An 18,025-nucleotide genomic window follows, 5' to 3' on the forward strand; every position below is an offset into this window, starting at 1 on the left:
CATAGGAATATTAAACCTCAGCTTGTAGCTGAGAAAAAATGTAGGTGACAGAGTCCAATTTGGGTGAAAGGAGAGGAACCCCCGATAGAAACAAAAGGGAGCACAGCCGGGGTGGGGCAAGTCGGGGGGGATCCCCTGGAAGGGACGCGCATGCTGCAACAGCAACAGTAGGTGGTGCTAGCAGGCACCAATCCTGCACTGACTGCAAGGCCTCTGGCTGGAGTGGCCATGTGACACCTACCCCTGCGCTGCCAGCGAGCCGGCTGTTTGATCGTGAATCAGCCGGAGCCAGGTCTGTCCATAACCACAACCCTTCTTGTGGAAGAAGTTTCCCGGCGGGGGGTTTTACTTGGCCGGCTCTTAGGATTCTCAGTTGGCTGCATTCAGGGGCTTGAACACAGGTAGTTTCCAGCATGTATTTTGTGGGGCTTGGGAGCTCTTGTGCCACCATTTGGGCAGGGATAGCTCAGTGGTTTGAGCATTGGCCTGCTAAACCCAGGGTTGGCAGTTCAATCCTTGAGGGGGCCATTTAGGGATCTGGGGCAAAATCAGTACTTGGTCCTGCTAGTGAAGGCGGTGGGCTGGACTTGATGACCTTTCAGGGTCCCTTCCAGTTCTAGGAGATAGGATATCTCCTTTGCACCTAAGCCATATTCTGATTGATCCCCAGCTGGTGGACTAAAGAGCAGACATGACAGCTGCAGGGGGCACCCGGGGATACATCAAGGGCACATCTAGCCATGGCCAAAAGGGCCTTGTCAATAGACTAGTCTATAAAAGCCTTTCAAGACAGTTGGACATGCCCAGATTCCCTAGAAGCGGGAGTTTGAATCCCAGCAGGGGCATCTTAGCTTAGTTTGTCATCCTCCAAGGCAGAGTTCCATGCAGGGCAGACATGAAATTTGCAGAGGTCCAACCTGTGCAGTGTGGCTATTAGAGAGCTTTGCAACTTCCTTCTCAAGAGGGTTTGCTCAGTGTCCTTGAACAGCCTCTGCCAACGTTGTGCATTGCACTGGCTCGCTGCCGTGCTCCACACCAGAGGTAGCTGCATTTTAGTGATGCCAGGGGGTATAACATGTGAAGCATCCTGGGATCTATGGGATGAGTGGCACCATCTGAATTCAGAATTACAACTACTTTCCAGAGAGAAAGGAGTAGGGGGAAGAAGAGACACTGGCGGGGGTAGATTTAGGGAACCAGTTCTGGCTACAGAACGGCCTCCTCTTTCTCTGCGTTGACCTGCTGGAGAGCCAAGCTCCTGCATGTGCAGATGCTTCTTCAAACTTCTTGGGTTGGCCAAACCATGCTGGAAGTTCACGGTGCGATTCCTGGGTCACCGTGAGCACGGCAGAAGTGCAGTCAAGGCATCACGGGTTCTGTGGGGCCTTGTAGAAAATGACCCTGCAGCTGCGATTGGATCCTCCCCCTCCTCTAAGCTCCCTCGTGCCAGCCTGCGGACAAAGCCAGCCCGGCTCTGAGGTGCCAGAGCTTCTGGCGAGACACCCCGAGCCTGGCGGTGGAGCAGGAAAGGTACTTGGGGAACTCCCCCCACTATGGGTCTGCTGGCAGGGAATCGGGGGAGGTGCTGTGCCCGTGTGTGGGGAGCAGGGACCCCAGCAGAACAGATCTGTGTATGACTGCCCAGGCCTAAGGCTGCATGTCACTGATCAGCCCCACCCCCGCAGGAAGGAGCGCCAGACAGCTAAGAAAAAAATAAAACAACAGTGAAAGATTTTATTACTACCTGTCATCACATCCCCAAGCCAGCGGGGCCCTGGCTCATAGGCCCCTGTATGGTGTGCAGTGAGGGACAGGCCTCGGCCCGTCTGCTGCACTAATCTATGAAATGGACGTAGTTCCTTGGCAGAAAAGATCCTCCCCGCCTGGAGCCTGCTCTGGTTGGAGGTGGGGGAAAAGGCAGAGCCGGCGGGGGGCTGCCCCAAGCCAACGGCTCTGAGAGCTGCAGTGGGTGCGGTTTACAGCCAGGGCCGAGTGTGGCCTTCACACCGTGCTTTGGGCACCCCCAAATTACCTACATCCCCCAGGAAAGGGCTCCCGTTGCTCGCCGGGCCTGGAGGAGCGGCTCCAGGAGCTGCCTGGCAAGCAACTGCAAACAGCTCTCTAATCCAACCCAATGTCCCATGCAGCCCGCCTGGCAGGCGTTCCCTGGCCGGGGGTCTTCAGGAGGAGCACATGGCTTCCCACTGCCGGAAGATCCGGAACACCTTGCAGGATTTTACCGAGATGCTCTGCAACAAGAAGGAAACAAGAGGACAATCAGAGGTCAAGTCACTCCAGCGGGGAGTCGCACCCCAATCATAGAATCTCAGGAGGTCATCTCGTCCCACCCCCTGCTCAAAGCAGGACCAACCTCAACTAAATCCCCAAATGGCCTCCTCAAAGACTGAACTCACAACCCTGGGTTTAGCAGGCCAATGCTCAAACCACTGAGCTATTCCTCCCCACAATGGCCCAGCTCGGGGGTTCCCTCTAAAGCCCCAGGAGAGAGGACAGGCAGCGAAAGTGCAGGACAGAAGCACTGGCACGTTCATCCCAGAGTCACACTTGCTTTACAGACACTAGCCTTTTTACATAATCCCATTTTACTGGAGGGGAAACTGAGGCATGGAATGGGGGAGTGACAGAGTTAGAGCCAGAAATAGAACTGAGATCTCCCGATTCCCAGGCCTGGGCTCTAGCCTCCAGCCTATGCTTGTTCTAGCATCCTGATAAATTATCTGTCAAACTCTACCAGCTTCCAGAGGCTTGCCCAGACGGCAGCTGTACGTGCCACATCTGTGACAGACACCCAGCTATCCTGTCCGTGATACAAATCACTTGAATCTTCAACGACAAATGCTGAAACCCCCACCCCACCTCCCGAGTTAGAACAAAGGTCATTCTCCAACACAAGAGGTCTGGGGGGAGTAAAACTGACAAACAACGCCTCTCTTTCGGGGTAGCTCGGGCCAGTTTTGGCTAAGATAGAGGTGGTGATGTCAAAATCAGGCTTATAATGGGAAGCTAGGTTCAACCTTCTCTAGAGAGACTAGCATCTCTCCATAGCTATGCTGACAGTCCCTCTCTGACATGGTGTATTTATATACGCATGTGTGCTGCATACGGGGTCGCTATAAATATCTTCAGCACCTTCTACACTTGCCAGGCTTTGGTTTCACGTTCACTTTCCCCCTGGATAGACAGACTCACCAGACTCCAGCTGTGGAAGTTACTAGCAGCTTCAAGCTCCAGGTAATTTTTCCCTTACAGAGCTGGGGCAGTTTGAGTCAGTGGGTTTGTGGAGCTGGAAAGTGGAGGACGCTCCAGCTGTTTCTGAATGGGCACGTAGACGACAGGCAGCATGCGTCAGGACTACTAGCGATCAAAACCCTTTCTGCCAGATCAGAACCAAGCTGCCCCAAATTTTGTACGTAGGATCTCAGCCCAAGGTAGAATTTTAAGGCCAAGTTTGAAGCAAACTAGAGTAGGCCTTCGGGAGATCGGGGGGTTCAAAGATTGAGGTGGGTTTCAGCTCTCACCACAAGCTCTGCGTCAGCTGCTCTGTTTGATTTCCTGGCGGCCAGGAGAACATTCAGCACCACCCGCCAGCCAGGCTCCGCCTTCCCAGATGTCAGCTCCGACTGGTCGCCGGTGTCCTCTGAGACGGCCTTCTCCTGCACTGGGTTGACCCAAGGGCACCAGTCGCGGTGTTGAGAGCTGGGATCGAAGAAGCTTCTGGTGGAAGTGTCCTGCAGGGAGAGGAGAGGAGAATGGGTCTAAACCAGGGAGGGGAGTGACGACTTGTTTTAAAGAGACGTTATTAACAATAATACAGTCAGACACTGATTTAAAATCACCCCCAACTCCAGCCTCCAAAGCCTCACTGGGGAGCCTCTCCAGGGCAGCAGAGAACAGGACATGGGTGTCATTCATCTCCAGGGTTGTCTGGGGAAGGGTAGGTTCCATCCTGCAGCCCAGGACTGTCCCAGGGGAAAGTATCTGACAACTGCCAGTGAAAGAAGCCAATTCAGTGGACCCTGCAGCAGCCCTCTCAAATCTCCCATTAGTGCCCCTGAGTTGCAGGGGCCGTCTTTAGAGTGATTCCGTGGACCCTCCGTTGAGGCTTAAAGGAGCAAATTCACCGCGATGATGGTGCTTTGATAAGGCGATACCTGTCCCACCACCAAGGGCACCGCTCCATGACCCTGATTCGTTACACGAAGGCCACCACGCAGCTGCCAGAGGGAAGCGACTTCCCATCACAACCAGGCCCATCTGGATTCAAACCCACAACCCAGAGGTGTGAAAGGCCCCACATCCCATTACCTTCCTTCCGATCCCTCCTGGGCCTGCAAAAGGATCTGACTTTGCCAGATTTGAGAAGAGGCAAAAGGTGTAATTTCCCCAAACTGGATAGAAAGATAGAAACTAACCGGAGGGAGAGAGAGTGTGTGTGTGTGTGTGTGTGTGGGGGGGGGGTGATGTTCTCTCCGCTTCAGGGGATGGAGCCAGGACAGAGCAACACATGGTTGAGGAAGCAAGTTGCAAAGACTTTGCTAGCAGCAGGGAAAACCTGACCTGGATTCTTGAGAGAGTGGCAAATTCTCTGTCGTTCTCCCTGGCGCGTGGCCAGGCACTCACCGAACTACTGGAAGAGCAGAGGCGCGCCCGCTTGGCTCTCCTGTGAGGGCTGGATGGCACCTCCACGCTGTCCCCCTGCCCCATGCTGCGGGTCACCGGGCGGCTCCTCGGCGACGGGCTTGATGCCTCCGGCTCGGCCCGGTCCATGGGGCTCGAGCCATCCCAGCTCCGCATACGGGCTGTCACGGGGGATGGGCTCTTCTCGTGCTACCAGTGGGTAGGAGAGGGAGGGGAAAGTTAGCTCTTGATGGACAGCACTAGCTAGCAGAGTTCTTATGGTCACCAGCACTTCCTCAGCTGCTGGAGGAAGGGACCTGCACTCGAAGCACAGCAGATCCTCATGCCTATTACTACTCACGCCCCAGCTCGAAAGCCTGGGTAGGCGCTGTAGGGAGCAGATCCAGGGCGAGTGACTGGCACATCACTTACCTCTCTCCCCCAGTCCAACCGATCCATACACAGTCAGTCCTACCCAAGCGCAGCCTGACGAGACCCTACGCTTTTGGGGAGAGCTTTGTTCTGAGAGCACCTCCCCAGGGCTGGCCCCAGACAACCAGCCTGAAAATACCCATGTGGGCGGGACGAAAGACGGCACAGGCCACTGCCCATAACAAACACTGCTTGCTGCCCCGAGCCTTCCACCTGCCAGGCCCTGCTGAGGCTTCCGGACCTCTGGTGCCAGCACCATTGCAGGAGAGGTGGCAGTGCTGCATTGAGACTATCTGTCATACTTCCTCCCCCACAGGAGGTGGCGCTGTGCCCGGGGTAAGGGTTTTAGCAGTTTCTGCAGAGTCAACGCAGTGATGTGAGTGACTGATCCTAGGAGGTGCAATTGTAAAAATGCATCAAAACCCAACCACCACCCAGCCAGGAAATGAGCGTTTAGATGGGTGCTACAGAACACCCTGGGATTCATTCAACGCTCATCCTCAGGTATCTCAACGCCACTAGCCTTCAGACTCCCTGAGCAAACGACAGTATTTCGCATCCCCACTCCTCAAAAAACCCGCTGGGGCTCTCGAACAAAGGGTGGGGCTCTCCCCACCCTCTAGGCATTGCCACAGGTACCTCGCCAATGGCCTGGATACAACTTCAGTGCTACTCCCAAAGTGGGCAGAGGGGTCGCTCAAGTCCAAAGCAGCGTGAGAGATCCCCCCAGCACAGGGATTAAATGCCTGGATGCTGAAGCTAAACAGTCGGACTGGAAAGAAGGCACATTTTTGACAGAGAGGGTAATTAACCATTGGAATAACTTGTCATGGCGGAGTCTCCATCTCACTGACAATTTTACAATCAAGATGGGATGTTTTTCTCTGAGATCTGCTCTCGGAATTAGTTTAGGGACATTCTCTGGCCTGTGTTATACAGGAGGTCAGACCAGAGGATAACAATGGTCCCTTCTGGCCGGGAAATCGATGGAAGAGTGAGACGTAGACCTTGCCCCCGTGGGGCACTACACTGCGGCTCCACTAGACACTCCCAGAACTAGCCTGCTCGCTGAATTTTCAGGGGTAGCTCTGGGATGACGGACCGAGCGCACATTGGGGCATTTTCCCCCTGACTCACTGCAGGATCTTGACCGCCCCAGAAGTGTCTATAAATAAAAATAGCCAGAGGCCAACATTTTCAAAAGCCGCATTGATGGAGGTGCCTGGATTTCGGAGACCCTGCGGGGGCGGATTCTCATTGGCGCTGAGCACCTGCAGCTCCGAGTAAGTCACTGAGAGCCGCGGGTATTAGCACTTCGGCAAACCTGGCCTAAAATGCAGGCAATCGACGGCCACTTTGGAAAGTTTGGGCCGTAGAGAAAATTCCAGCCTGTGGGGCCCACAGTCAGGCACCTCCCACCGGCACTGCGTCCCCTTTAAAAAGAGACAGAAGTAACCCCTTCCTCCTCTTCCCCAGTGGTCTCTCCCAGGGACCTGGCTTCAGAAATCTGCATGGGTGAGAGGGATCGGTGCTCACAGCACACGATGCTCCCTGATTTATCATGAAATCTTTCAGTCCTGCTGTTTTTGCAGTTTCATCCCCTTGTTACTCTGCAGCAACAAAGCTGGGGCTCCGCTGTGAACCTGGCCTTGATAACGGCACCAAAGCTCCCTTTCATGCCACCCCACAGGAGAGGGATGAAAGGAGGGGCCTGCAGGGGGTCGCCCCATAAAAGCGGCGAGATTGGAAACGTGGCAGCACGACGGAGCCCGGGCTGGGGGAGAGCTGCCTTGAGAGCTTTCCGCTGGTGCTTGTGCACTCAATAACCAACTTAAAGCGACGCTTGGGAATCGGAACCAGGTTCCACTGGAAAGAACGCTCGTGTCTGCAGATCCGGATCAAACAAGGAGCCATCTTCACTGGGGGGCAATGGCAAAAGGATGCTGCCAGCGACTGTGCCGTCAATCAGAAATCCACCACAAGTACCCGCCTGGGACCAGATCCTGATCCCAGTTACACTGGTGCAAATCTGGAGTAGCCGCAGAGCACGGTGCTGTAATATAGTCAACAGCCACTTCCCTACCTGCAGAGTCCAGGCCAGAATTTAGGGAGACCCCATGTGATCAGGCAGCACCGGCTACGTTTAGTTTCTGGAATTGGGAGCCAGAGAAAACCACTGGGTTTTGTCCACGCTCAGTGGCCTAAATAAAGAGTCCCCGGCATGTTCATCACAACCGAGCCCAGGCTCTTGTCTAGCACCCGGGCCAGGGCAGTGGGCATTTGGGGGATTTAACCTCTCAGCAAAATGCTTGATTCCCACAGCCTCCCCCCATCCCCACCAGCTGGCACTTGGAGGCTGCTTTCCAGCAGGATTACGACAGCGCTAAGGTAAGTCCCTGCCTGGCCTTAAACTACCTGACCACGTCGCTTTAACATTCCCACGAGGGACGTTCTAATTTCAGATCTACGCAGGGAGCTCCACCCCAGCAAGTCAACGCACCGGTGGAGGGCTGCCTAGAGCTCTCGGCAATCAGGGATGTGGCTTCAGTTGGCCAAAGGAGAGGGGGGTCTCTAGACCGTGATAAGCCCACGCGTCTTTTCTGCTGCAGCACTCCTAACCCACCTGGCTCAGCAGCCGGGAGCAGGACCCAAACCCTGATCCCATGAGTGGCAACACAGGGGGCTGTCACTAGACCATGATGCTGGCCCAGATATTTCTCCTTCCCTAGGACGGACATCTAGCGCCATACAAACAGCACGTCTGACGCTGGGATAGTAAATACACTGCCACGAAGGCCTTCCATACACATCACAATTACAGGCCTTTTCTCAAGGCCACAGGGCTTCAGCGCACACAGCTTTGCTAGGTGTCTCCAGGTCTCTCCAAACCTCCCTCCCAAAGAAACTTGGAGGGACCTCTCCGAGCGAGGGGGCGAAGCGTACCTGCTCCGAGCCCGGAGGAAACGTCGTGTCCTGGCTTCTCGTGATCATCCTGTGGGGAGACGTGGGCACCAGTGGGGCTCGGTCCGAGCGTGCCTCTGTGGGCGTGGTGGGAGTGCTGCTGAATCCAAAGGAAGAGTCCAGTTCGAGCATGGAAGACTCAATCTGATGGAAACCCCACAGCCCCACCTTCCTCATGCAGCGGGAACACGTGATCACCGGGAGGTGCATGGACCCTGACGAAGGGCTGTGTGTTGGAGGCAGGGTAGAGTGGGGTGAGGAGAGAAAGTCAGGAACAAATCTAGGCACTTCCTCAAAACGGATACTGATTATTAGAACAGACAGACGTATTTGATGGACTAAACATTTAGTTCAGTGTTCCCCAAACTTCTGAAAGCTGAGCTCCCACTTCCGGGAAACCAATCACACCCACCCCGCCATGCACTGTTAAAAGTCTACACATTTTAATCTATACACCAACCTGCACACACCCCTCAGTTAGCTCTTTGCATGGTCCTTCGTTACCTTTCTTTCATGCTTTGATGAGCAGTGAAATAATCAACAGTGTTGACGTTTATTTGAAATAGCACCATTGGCATCTAAGCCAGCATCATTGGCATCTAAGTTAATGGGGCAGTTGACAGCTCAGAGCTATTGTTTCAGGCTCTCTGCAAACTCAGGCAGATGTCTATCTCTGCATCAGTTACTTCACTTCATGGTTTTGGAGGTTTTCTTTGCAACCACAGCAGCTAGAGCAGGGGTGGGCAAACTTTTTGGCCCAAGGGCCACATTGGGGTTGCAAAACTGTATGGAGGGCCGGGTAGGGAAGGCTGTGCCTCCCCAAACAGCCTGGCCCCGCCCCCATCTGACCCCTCCCACTTCCCACCCCGACTGCTCCCCTCAGAACCCCCAACACATCCAACCCCCCCCTGCTCCTTGTCCCCTGACCGCCCGCTCCTGGACCCATCCAACCCCCCTGCTCCCAGGCCCCTCACTGCCCTGACCCTTATCCACACCCCCGCACCCTGACAGGCCCCCGAGACCCCACGCCTATCCACCCCCCCCGTTCCCCGTCCCCCATCCACACCCCCGCCCCCTGACAGGCCCCCCGTGACTCCCACATTTATCCAACCCCCCACCTGTTCCCTGACCACCCCCCAGAACCTCTGCCCCATCCAACCGCCCCCTGCTCCCTGTCCCCCGGGACCCTCCGCCCCTTATCCAGCCCCTCAGCCACAGCCCCCTTACCATGCTGCTCAGAGCAGCATGTCTGGCAGCCGCACCGCCCGGAGCCAGACATGCTGCCGCGCTGCTCGGCAGGAGTGCACAACCCTGACACCCAGAGCGCTGCCCGCGTGGCGGCGTGGCTGCGGGGGAGGAGGGACAGCGGGGGAGGGGCCGGTGGCAAGCCTTCCCAGCCAGAAGCTCAAGGGCCTGGCAGGACGTGGCCCGCGGGCCGTAGTTTGCCCACTTCTGAGCTAGAGGCTGACACTTTTTAAAGACTGGAAGCTCAGGCCCTAGAGAGGCAATATTGGAGAGGACAGTCCTTTGTGCTCCAGCCCCCTCAGTTTCTGACAGGTTTCATAGCAAATTTTAGCGAAGTGCTACCTACATTTTGAAGCGTGTGTCTGATATTTACAAACAGCATTTTAGCTTTCACCGTCCGAGATTAGTCGCCTACTGACCTGTAAGCCCAGCCGCAGAGGGCCAGGATGCAGGCGGGGACATGTACTTGAAAGAGGTCAGAGCCCAATTTCATTGGTGTTTTCTCCCCTTCGGTTTTGCATTCGAGTTCCTCCTCGATCAGATGCAGGAGAAGGCTGATTTTATCTTCTGTCAAGGACTGCAAAGGACACACGACTCAGTCACGGTCTGGGAGGGTCAGGAGCCATGCTTGGGCTCCCTCAAACAGAGTTCCAATACTCGGGGCACACGTGGAGCAAAGACTGTCTCTAGTTGTATGGCACCTAGCACAGCGGGGCTCTGATCTCAGCACTACTGTACTACAAATAAATGATTACAATGTTGCAATCAGGAAAGTGGCTATGGGAAAAAATGTCACCTTCTTACTCCTCAAATGGGTTCCCTGGGTGTTTTCAGAATCCGGGCTGCTGACGTTAGCGACTGTTGTAAGGTTCTACTCCTCTTAGCTCTTCAGAACCAACACAGAGAGGGGGATGGATTCTATCCTGCCTCATGCACGAGCAACAGAATCATGAACTAAGTTCTGATCGCCGGACTAACCTCCACCCCCAGAAGGCCACACAGGTGAAATGGAAAGTGGAATGTGGCCTGCAGAATCTTCGTTACTGACGAGGATGCAGGAGCCAGAATGAACCCAGCTTGACTCTCAGATCCCAAAGGGCGGGGGCAGTGTGTGTGTGTGTGTGTGTAAACTGAGCACATTGATGGGGAATCACTGAGACACAATGAGGAAGGAGCCCCAGGGTCCCATTGTCGGGGAGGCCCTTTTCAGAACAGAACATTAGGAAGGACACAGATGGGATACAGAAATGTGTTCAGTGCCCATTGCCTTGGCAACACCTATTGCCCACGCCCCTTATGGCTTTTAAACCTAAGCCAATATATATGCTATCCATGGAGGTAGCTAAGTCAACCATCTCCACTGTTATTCCTTTACAACCAACTGATGAACCCTTGGTTCCAGCAAATAAGTCCCACCCTGATGTCATACTGAGAGACAACCAAACACCTGACTATAGCAATGGGCCTTGGTACATGGCTGATGGGCACTAGACCCAGTGCTCTGGGCAACCATTAGAAGATGAGAGTTTATAGGCTGAGACTTTCTGGTCGCTCTATCTTACAATCACCTTGCAGCTAACGAGACAAGGCTGGTGGCTACTTCCTGCTCAGGACACCTCACTGATTAATGTGAGTAACTGTTAATGAGGTGAGGGTCTGCTGGTAGGGCTGGCCTCCTTCCCTCTGCAGCTAAGGGCATGCTGTACAAAAAGGAGTCCACCGTCTCCTTCCCATGGAGCGTTTTTCCACATGAAGCAGTGGGAACCCGAGGCTGCTGACATCTTTATGCACATTTGCAACATTGGGACATGTAAACCCACTTTCGGGGGCTGCCTCCCCAAACTGTGCAATTACTGGACACAATTTTGAAAACCGTCTTTAAAAAACCTTAGGAAATTCCACACCAAAACCTCTGTTAGGAGAACGTTGCGGTTGCAAAATTAAGCGCTCAAACATCAGCGAGCACCTCAGGTTACTCATGCAGACTATTAAAACTGTAGGACGATGCATGCGCAAGGGGCAGAGCTAAGGTTACCCAGGCAACTGTCACTTTAGCCTTCCTTGGCTTCTGACGTCTCAACCTTACTGTCATTTTTATATGGATTTAGATAGTGCCGGGCATGCCAGGCATCTTCATCTGACCCTTCCCACTTTTCCCAATGGTGAGCACGAACTCACCATATTTTTCAGATCCTCTGGTTTCAGGGAGGGCAGCTGAAGTTCTAGCTGACACAGGCTTTGAAAGCGATCCAGGAAGTCACTGACAAGGGCTATGGGCTCGCCAACCAGTAAAACAGCAAAGCGATCTATTAGGAAGCAAAAAGCAGGAGGCTTCAGTTTCGATGCAGATCCCTGCCCTCTCGTCATTTCACAGAGAGAGAGAGAGAACAGGCATCAGTGATGCCAAATTAAAAATAAGGGTCTTCCTGCCATTAAAAGGCCAAGCACAATAAGGAGCATGGACCTACTATTTTGTTCTCTTTCAGGTCACCTTTAAGCCTGATCCATTGCTGAAACGTGGCTCAACTTCCTAGTGAAGTGAGGGCTGTAAAAAAGATAAATTCTCTAACCCTTTACACGTGCCCTAAGTCATGCAATCCCCTCCACATCCCGATTAGAGTTTTTAACAGTCATCTCTCTCCGTAAAAAGGGACTGTAACAACCTCGTAGGTAGGTGCTACTGAAGGCAATGCTATGAGAAGGCCAATACGAAAGGAGAGGGCGGTAAGACTAGAAAGGAAGAAAGAGCATATTCTTGGACTGTTGCCCAGGTTGGACTGAGTGACACCTACCTGGGCAGGGGCTGTCTGGCCAGAAACAGAACTTCTCATGGGCAGTACACAAAGCTTTCTTCAGCACCGCACACCTCTCCTTGTCTGAAAGGCAAACAGCACTGCAAGCTAGGTAGCTGCGGAATTATCTTCCACAGGAAGCCTGTGGGACATTTCAATCTAGTTGGACAAAGCTCAGGAGAAGACACCGCACTGGCAGAGGGATGGCTGGAGGAGAGCTAACAGGGTGTCCATAGCTCTAATGTCTAAGGTGGTGTCATTTTGACTGATATTTGCATGGATGGCTGCATACAAATCTGCCCTGCAGAAACCCTGAAAAGTTACTGACTGCAGATGTTAACGTCTCATCTTAAACCACCTCCCTTTCCCTTCCCCTTGTCCTATAGCGGAACCCCATCCCGTTGGGGGCAGACTGCCTCATGCGCTCTGCTCCACCAGCTCTTCTTCCCTGCAGATAACTCTATTGGGCCCCACACTCATTTCTCCCCGCCCTGTCTTACCTTCATCCTTGCTCTCTCTTCCCACACTGGTTCATGCTCTGAGGGAGCAGTCAGGAACCAGCAGCAGTGGGGAGCAGGGCACGTTACGAGGGAAAGAAGGGGACATTCTCAGCCAGGCAAAACCTATTCCACCTCCCTGCAGCCACAAACCCTCCTACTCCTTGGCGCATTGCTCCCAAGTGGTCACCATGAAACCATAGGCGTTTGCCAACGTCCAGGTGATGGGGACTTGGCTAAGGATACATTTAATTCTCCTTTTAAGTTGATCGAACCCCTCCCCCTCTCCTGCCCACAGAACCAAATCATTTAGTAATAAAATGAAAAAATTCTACCCTGTGCTTTGATCGCCTCAGGTTACTTAGATTGTAAACTCTGTGGGGCAGGGATCACCTGTTTGGTCTGTGTTTGTACAGCGCCTAGCACCGTTGGAGACGCTACAGTAATACAAAGAATATATGATTCTAAGCAGGTACTATTATCAATACTTTAAGTAGCTACTGGTCAAATTAATGTAACTATTTAATTAACAAGGAGGGGTCAACAGTCTGAATGAAACTGAAAAAAAAAAAAGAAAGGGCCTAAAAGAGATGCATGATAAAACACAACCACAAGTTGTCTCAGACATCATTAGTAATCCAAGTGTTGGTACGTGTTATGCAAACAATTATATGCCCCCTAGTGGACATGCAAATAACAAGATCAGTTACTTATTTAAAGCAAAGTGATATGAATGGATAAATTATTGTTATTTATCACACGCTGATGTATTCATCTCCATAGTAGACACAAAAAGGAGAGAGAATCACTGGCCAGAAGCGTTTGCTTGACCAAAAGAAGCAGAAAGCTCCAGTTTCAATTGCGGGTGTGGGTTAATATGGTCTCCAGGCAAAGGAATGTACAGGGAAGGAAAGCAAGTTAAAGGGCGGTGAAACCATCGTACTCCAAGGCTAAGGGAAAAACTTGAGATTGGTTGCTAGACTAGAAAAAACAACATAAAGTGAACATAACAGGTAGAGAGAGTTTAACTGCTAACAATTCCCCATAAATTCTTTGTTACAAAGGAAATGCCAGACTGGCTCAGAGCAGAGGCCCATTATTATTTGTATGGCCATAGCATCTAGGAGCCCGACGCAAGGACCAGGATACCTTTGTGCTAGGCGCTGTCCAAGCACAGAACAAAAAGATCGTCCCTGCAGTGGTCAGTTACCAGCTGCTTCAGGAGATGGTGCAAGTAACCCTGCAGTGGAATAACCTGCCCACCGGGAAATCTCTTCCCAGCCCCTGGTAGTAGAGCTCAGTTGATGCCCTCAAGCAGGAGGTTTTATGACCTTTAAAACCCAAGGGTGTTTTTAAACTTGGGTGCATGAACTTAAACATGCTAAACAAGCGGCTCCATTTTCAGAGAGGCCCCAGCTTCCAGAGAAAATACCAAATGTAAATGCCCAAGTATGAATTTAGGTGCCTGCTCTAGGCCCTTCGCTGTGAAATCTGTAGTTTTATTTCCAGATTAGGAACAAAGCGAACAGCCGCATGGAGAGACTGTTGTACGTACACTTGTTGAAGTCAAATGCCAGCTGCAAACTTGCACAGAGGAAGGCCTGGCAGCTGGAGCACTTCAGCATGTCACTCTCTATATTGGTCCATCCATATTTGGCACATATCAGGGGGGACAGCTCATGAGGTTTGCCTGCCCACTTCAAAGAGTGCTCATGTTAAGGACAACAATACAGAGACATCACAACTGTATTCAGCTAAATACTTGGGCCAACCAAACAATTCCCCTGGGTCTTTATTGAAGGACACCGTTTCCACCTTTTAAGAAACAGAGTGGCTGGGTGAAGAGACACGCATGGGGACTGACTGCCAGGAGAAATTCTGGGTTGGTTTTTGGCGGGAGTGTAGGGGTAGGTCAGCTTTTGATACAGAAAGCTCAGCACCAAAAAGGATATAGTAAACGTTTCTACTCTGCTGAAGAAGGCTTCTTTACTAGTTGTCTCAAAAGGAAGAGCATCTGTTTGCGAAGAGCCATTAGTTGATTCTGATAATGCAGATGTGTCCTTTCTAAAATAAAGCAACAGGTCAGCAAGCAAAGTCCCTTTGCCCTCTGTGTAAAGATTTCATTAGCGTTCTAGAAAAATGCATATTACAGCAATGAGTCCACAACACCTCTACCAGTCTCACCCTTCAAGCTTAACCTCCAAACAAATTTCTTCCATAAGCCCTACAAACCCCAGATTCTAAGAAGGGTTAACGAAACAAAGGCCAATTAAGAGAAAACGGAACAAAGATGTACACTAAACATCAGCGCTCAATCTCCTGACACTGATCAGTAATAGCTGGTGATATGCATTTGCCATGAGGGTTCCCCCACCTCTTTCCCAAATCTGGTGAAGTAATATGGAAAACGGATACGAAATCTGAGAACTTTGCAATGGAGCAGCATGATTCAGTGCCTTAAATTGCAGCAAGGGAGGTTTAGGTTGGACATTAGGAAAAACTTTCTAACTATCAGGATAGTTAAGCACTGGCACAAATTGCCTAAGGAGACCGGGGCATCTCCATCATTGGAATTTTTAAGAACAGGTTAGACAAATATCCGTCAGGAATGGTCTAGCTCAGTGGTTCTCAAACTTTTGTACTGGTGACCCCTTTCACATAGCAAGATTCTGAGTGTAACCCCCCCACTTATCAATTAAAAACACTCGTTTAGATATTTAACACTATTATAAATGCTGGAGGAAAAGTGGGGTTTGGGGTGGAGGCTGACAGCTCACAACCCCCCATGTAATAACCTCATGAGCCCCTGAGGGGTCCCAATCCCCAGTTTGAGAACCCCTGGTCTAGCTACTACATAGTCTTGCCTTGAGTGCAGGGGACTGGACTAGATAACCTCTCAACCTCAACCCTTCCAGTCCCACAGTTCTATGATTCTATGACAGGGCACAAGACTCTGAGCAAGACGACATTGTTCTCTTCCCATCTCGAGGCTACATTAGCTTCTGGGGTGAAAAAGAGACTGTGAGGCACTGTTAAAGAAAAAGTATGAATTTCTTATTTACTATTTCCTTATGGTAGCACCCAGAGGCCTCCCTGTGCTGCTTTTGACACCACCAATAACGCCCTCCTTAAAACCTTGTGCTCTGTTGGCTTCTATAACTCTGTCCTCCCCTGGTTCTCCTCCTATTTCTCTATTTTTTTCCTTTCGACATCTCTTTTGGTAGGTCTTCCTCCTCCCCTCTCCATGTGAGAGTCCCCCCTTGTCTTGTCCTCTTCTCCTTCTAGATCTTCTTGCTAGATGGTTTCAACCACCGACTTTTCACTAATGAATTACAAACCTTTTTCTTCGTTTGTGAGCCTCCATCCAATTCCACATCAGAGCCTGGTACATAGACTTCACCTCCCTGATACGTTGCTGTCAATTTTAAATTAACTTTTGGCCAAACCTGGACTTTAAATATCCTCTCTGAAACCTTCCCCACTCCACCCATTCTTGGTCACCTTTAAAAAATACCACAACCCTCCATGTCACCCCAGCCAAAAAACTTGGGGGCCATCTTCAGCTCCTACACTTCCTCACCACTCATAACCAGGGCTGTGCTTAAGTCTAGCCACACAGGGAGTCAATTTTGACTCACAATGGGAAAAGAAATCCACTTGAGAGTCAGCTGCTGTAAACACAAAGGCTTGTGCAAACTGGACCCAGTGGTGAGCTGGAGCCAGTTCGCACCGGTTCGCAAGAACCGGTTGTTAAATTTAGAAGTCGGTGTAGAACCGGTTGTTAAAGGGGCTGGCGGGTGAGACCGTCCTGAACGGCCCGCCTGAGCTCCAAGCTAGGGAGGTTCCCCGCTTCCCCCCCTCGCAGAGCCCCAGCACACCACGCCGCTGGCGCCAGCACTCTGGGAAGCTCTGCAGCTCCTGCCACTTTGAACAGCATAGTAAGGGAGCCAGGGTTGGGAGGAGGGGTTGGATAAGGGGCAGGGAGTGGTTGGAGGGGGCAGAGGTTCTGGGGGCGGGCGGGCAGGAGACAGGGAACAGGGGGGTTGGGTAGGTGTGGGAGTTCCAGGGGTCTGTCGGGGTGGTGGTGGATGGGGTCAGGGCAGTCAGGGGACAGGGAGCGGGGCGAGTTGGGTAGGGGGTGGGGTCCTGGGGGGCCGTTAGGGTGGGGGGTCTCAGGAGGGGTGTGTGTCAGAAGACAGGGAGCGGGGCGAGTTGAGTAGGGGGTGGATCGGATGGGGGGAGGGGGGAAAGACAGGCACGTGGGGCTTGTACTCACTGCGCGGTTCCCTACCAGGTCTTCAGCGGCATTTCGGCAGTGTGGGGGAAGGGGTCTTCACTCGCTCCGGGTAAAGGACCTGCCGCCGAAATGCCGCTGAAAACCCGGAGTGAGTGAAGGCCCCCCCCGCCGAAGTGCTGCCGAGGACCCGGTAGGGAACCGGTTCTTAGGATTTTGGGAGCTCATCACCGACTGGACCCAACCACGGGGCTGTGCTGACAACGTGGCAGCTACAATAGGGCCCATCGCAAGGCAAACACCGGCCTCCTCCGAGATGCCGGGGCCGAACGGGCAGCCGCCTGCCTTTGGCCAGGCAAACAATGCTCCTAAAGCCTCGGCCAGGTCCATCGCCCTCCCCCCAGACCGCGAGCGACTGGACCGCCCGGGGGCCTCACTCCAGCCCGGCTTGAGAGGGACACTCGCCTGTCTGGGCCCATGTGGCCGCAACGGTGCCCACGCTGGGGGCCTGGCGGACCCTGTGTGGGGCTGAACCCCCGCCACTGGGCCCAACGCAGGTGCCCAGGGGGGTAACCAGGGAGATGTCCCCCCCCGATCCCCGCTCACCCCTCCAGGCCGGGCTCCTCCGGGGCGATGCCCCCGTCTATCAGCTCCCGGATCTTCTGCGGGGTGACGGCTGGGGACTTCGGTTTACCCCCGGGCCCCTCCTCGCTCTCCGGGGCAGCAGCGCTGGGCGCCGCCATCTTGGTCCCGTCTGTGTAACCTTCCCCCCGCGGAGGCGGGAAACACGGAGCCGGGGAACTACCGTTCCGGCCCCACCCGGAGGGCGCTCCAGGGCCCTCTCATCTCCACCCCCACCCCCGGATTAAGGGGAGTCGCCGCCCAGGGGGGCACTGAGCCAGATCCTCCCTCCCCCCTTGTCATGGGGGAAGCCTCCAAATCCATCCCTAGTACGGGGAGCCTCCCTGACAAGGAGACAGGGCTTGGGGGGAGCATAAGGGGAGTAAAGAGGAGGGTGCGTCTACACTGCCGGCGCTACAGCGGGGAGCGAGGGTTACTGAGGGTGTGTCTCCACTGCCGGCGCTACAGCGGGGAGCGAGGGTTACTGAGGGTGCGTCTACACTGCCGGCGCTACAGCGGGGAGCGAGGGTTACTGAGGGTGTGTCTACACTGCCGGCGCTACAGCGGGGAGCGAGGGTTACTGAGGGTGCGTCTACACTGCACCA

The 18,025-nt window shown here is 53.2% G+C and overlaps 1 protein-coding gene across 2 annotated transcripts; it reads right to left on the reverse strand.

The window, feature by feature from the left end:
• Positions 1 to 1,720: 1,720 nt before the first annotated feature.
• Positions 1,721 to 17,777, reverse strand: ZC3HC1 (zinc finger C3HC-type containing 1). 2 transcript variants are annotated; one of them, XM_005281310.5, is made up of 10 exons: positions 17,406 to 17,777; positions 14,518 to 14,629; positions 14,121 to 14,271; positions 12,069 to 12,152; positions 11,455 to 11,582; positions 9,696 to 9,853; positions 8,014 to 8,128; positions 4,642 to 4,848; positions 3,540 to 3,749; positions 1,721 to 2,249 (listed from the first exon to the last, which is right to left on the reverse strand). In XM_005281310.5, exons 1-10 carry the CDS (start codon positions 17,540 to 17,542, stop codon positions 2,181 to 2,183), a joined length of 1,371 nt encoding a protein of 456 aa, XP_005281367.2. In that variant the 5' UTR covers positions 17,543 to 17,777; the 3' UTR covers positions 1,721 to 2,180. The 2 variants fall into 2 exon arrangements, with proteins under 2 accessions (XP_005281367.2, XP_005281366.2); XM_005281309.5 differs by having other exon boundaries at positions 8,014 to 8,257.
• Positions 17,778 to 18,025: the final 248 nt, after the last annotated feature.

This window comes from Chrysemys picta, chromosome 1, assembly GCF_011386835.1.
Source record: "Chrysemys picta bellii isolate R12L10 chromosome 1, ASM1138683v2, whole genome shotgun sequence".
In the NCBI taxonomy this organism is placed as follows: domain Eukaryota; kingdom Metazoa; phylum Chordata; order Testudines; family Emydidae; genus Chrysemys; species Chrysemys picta.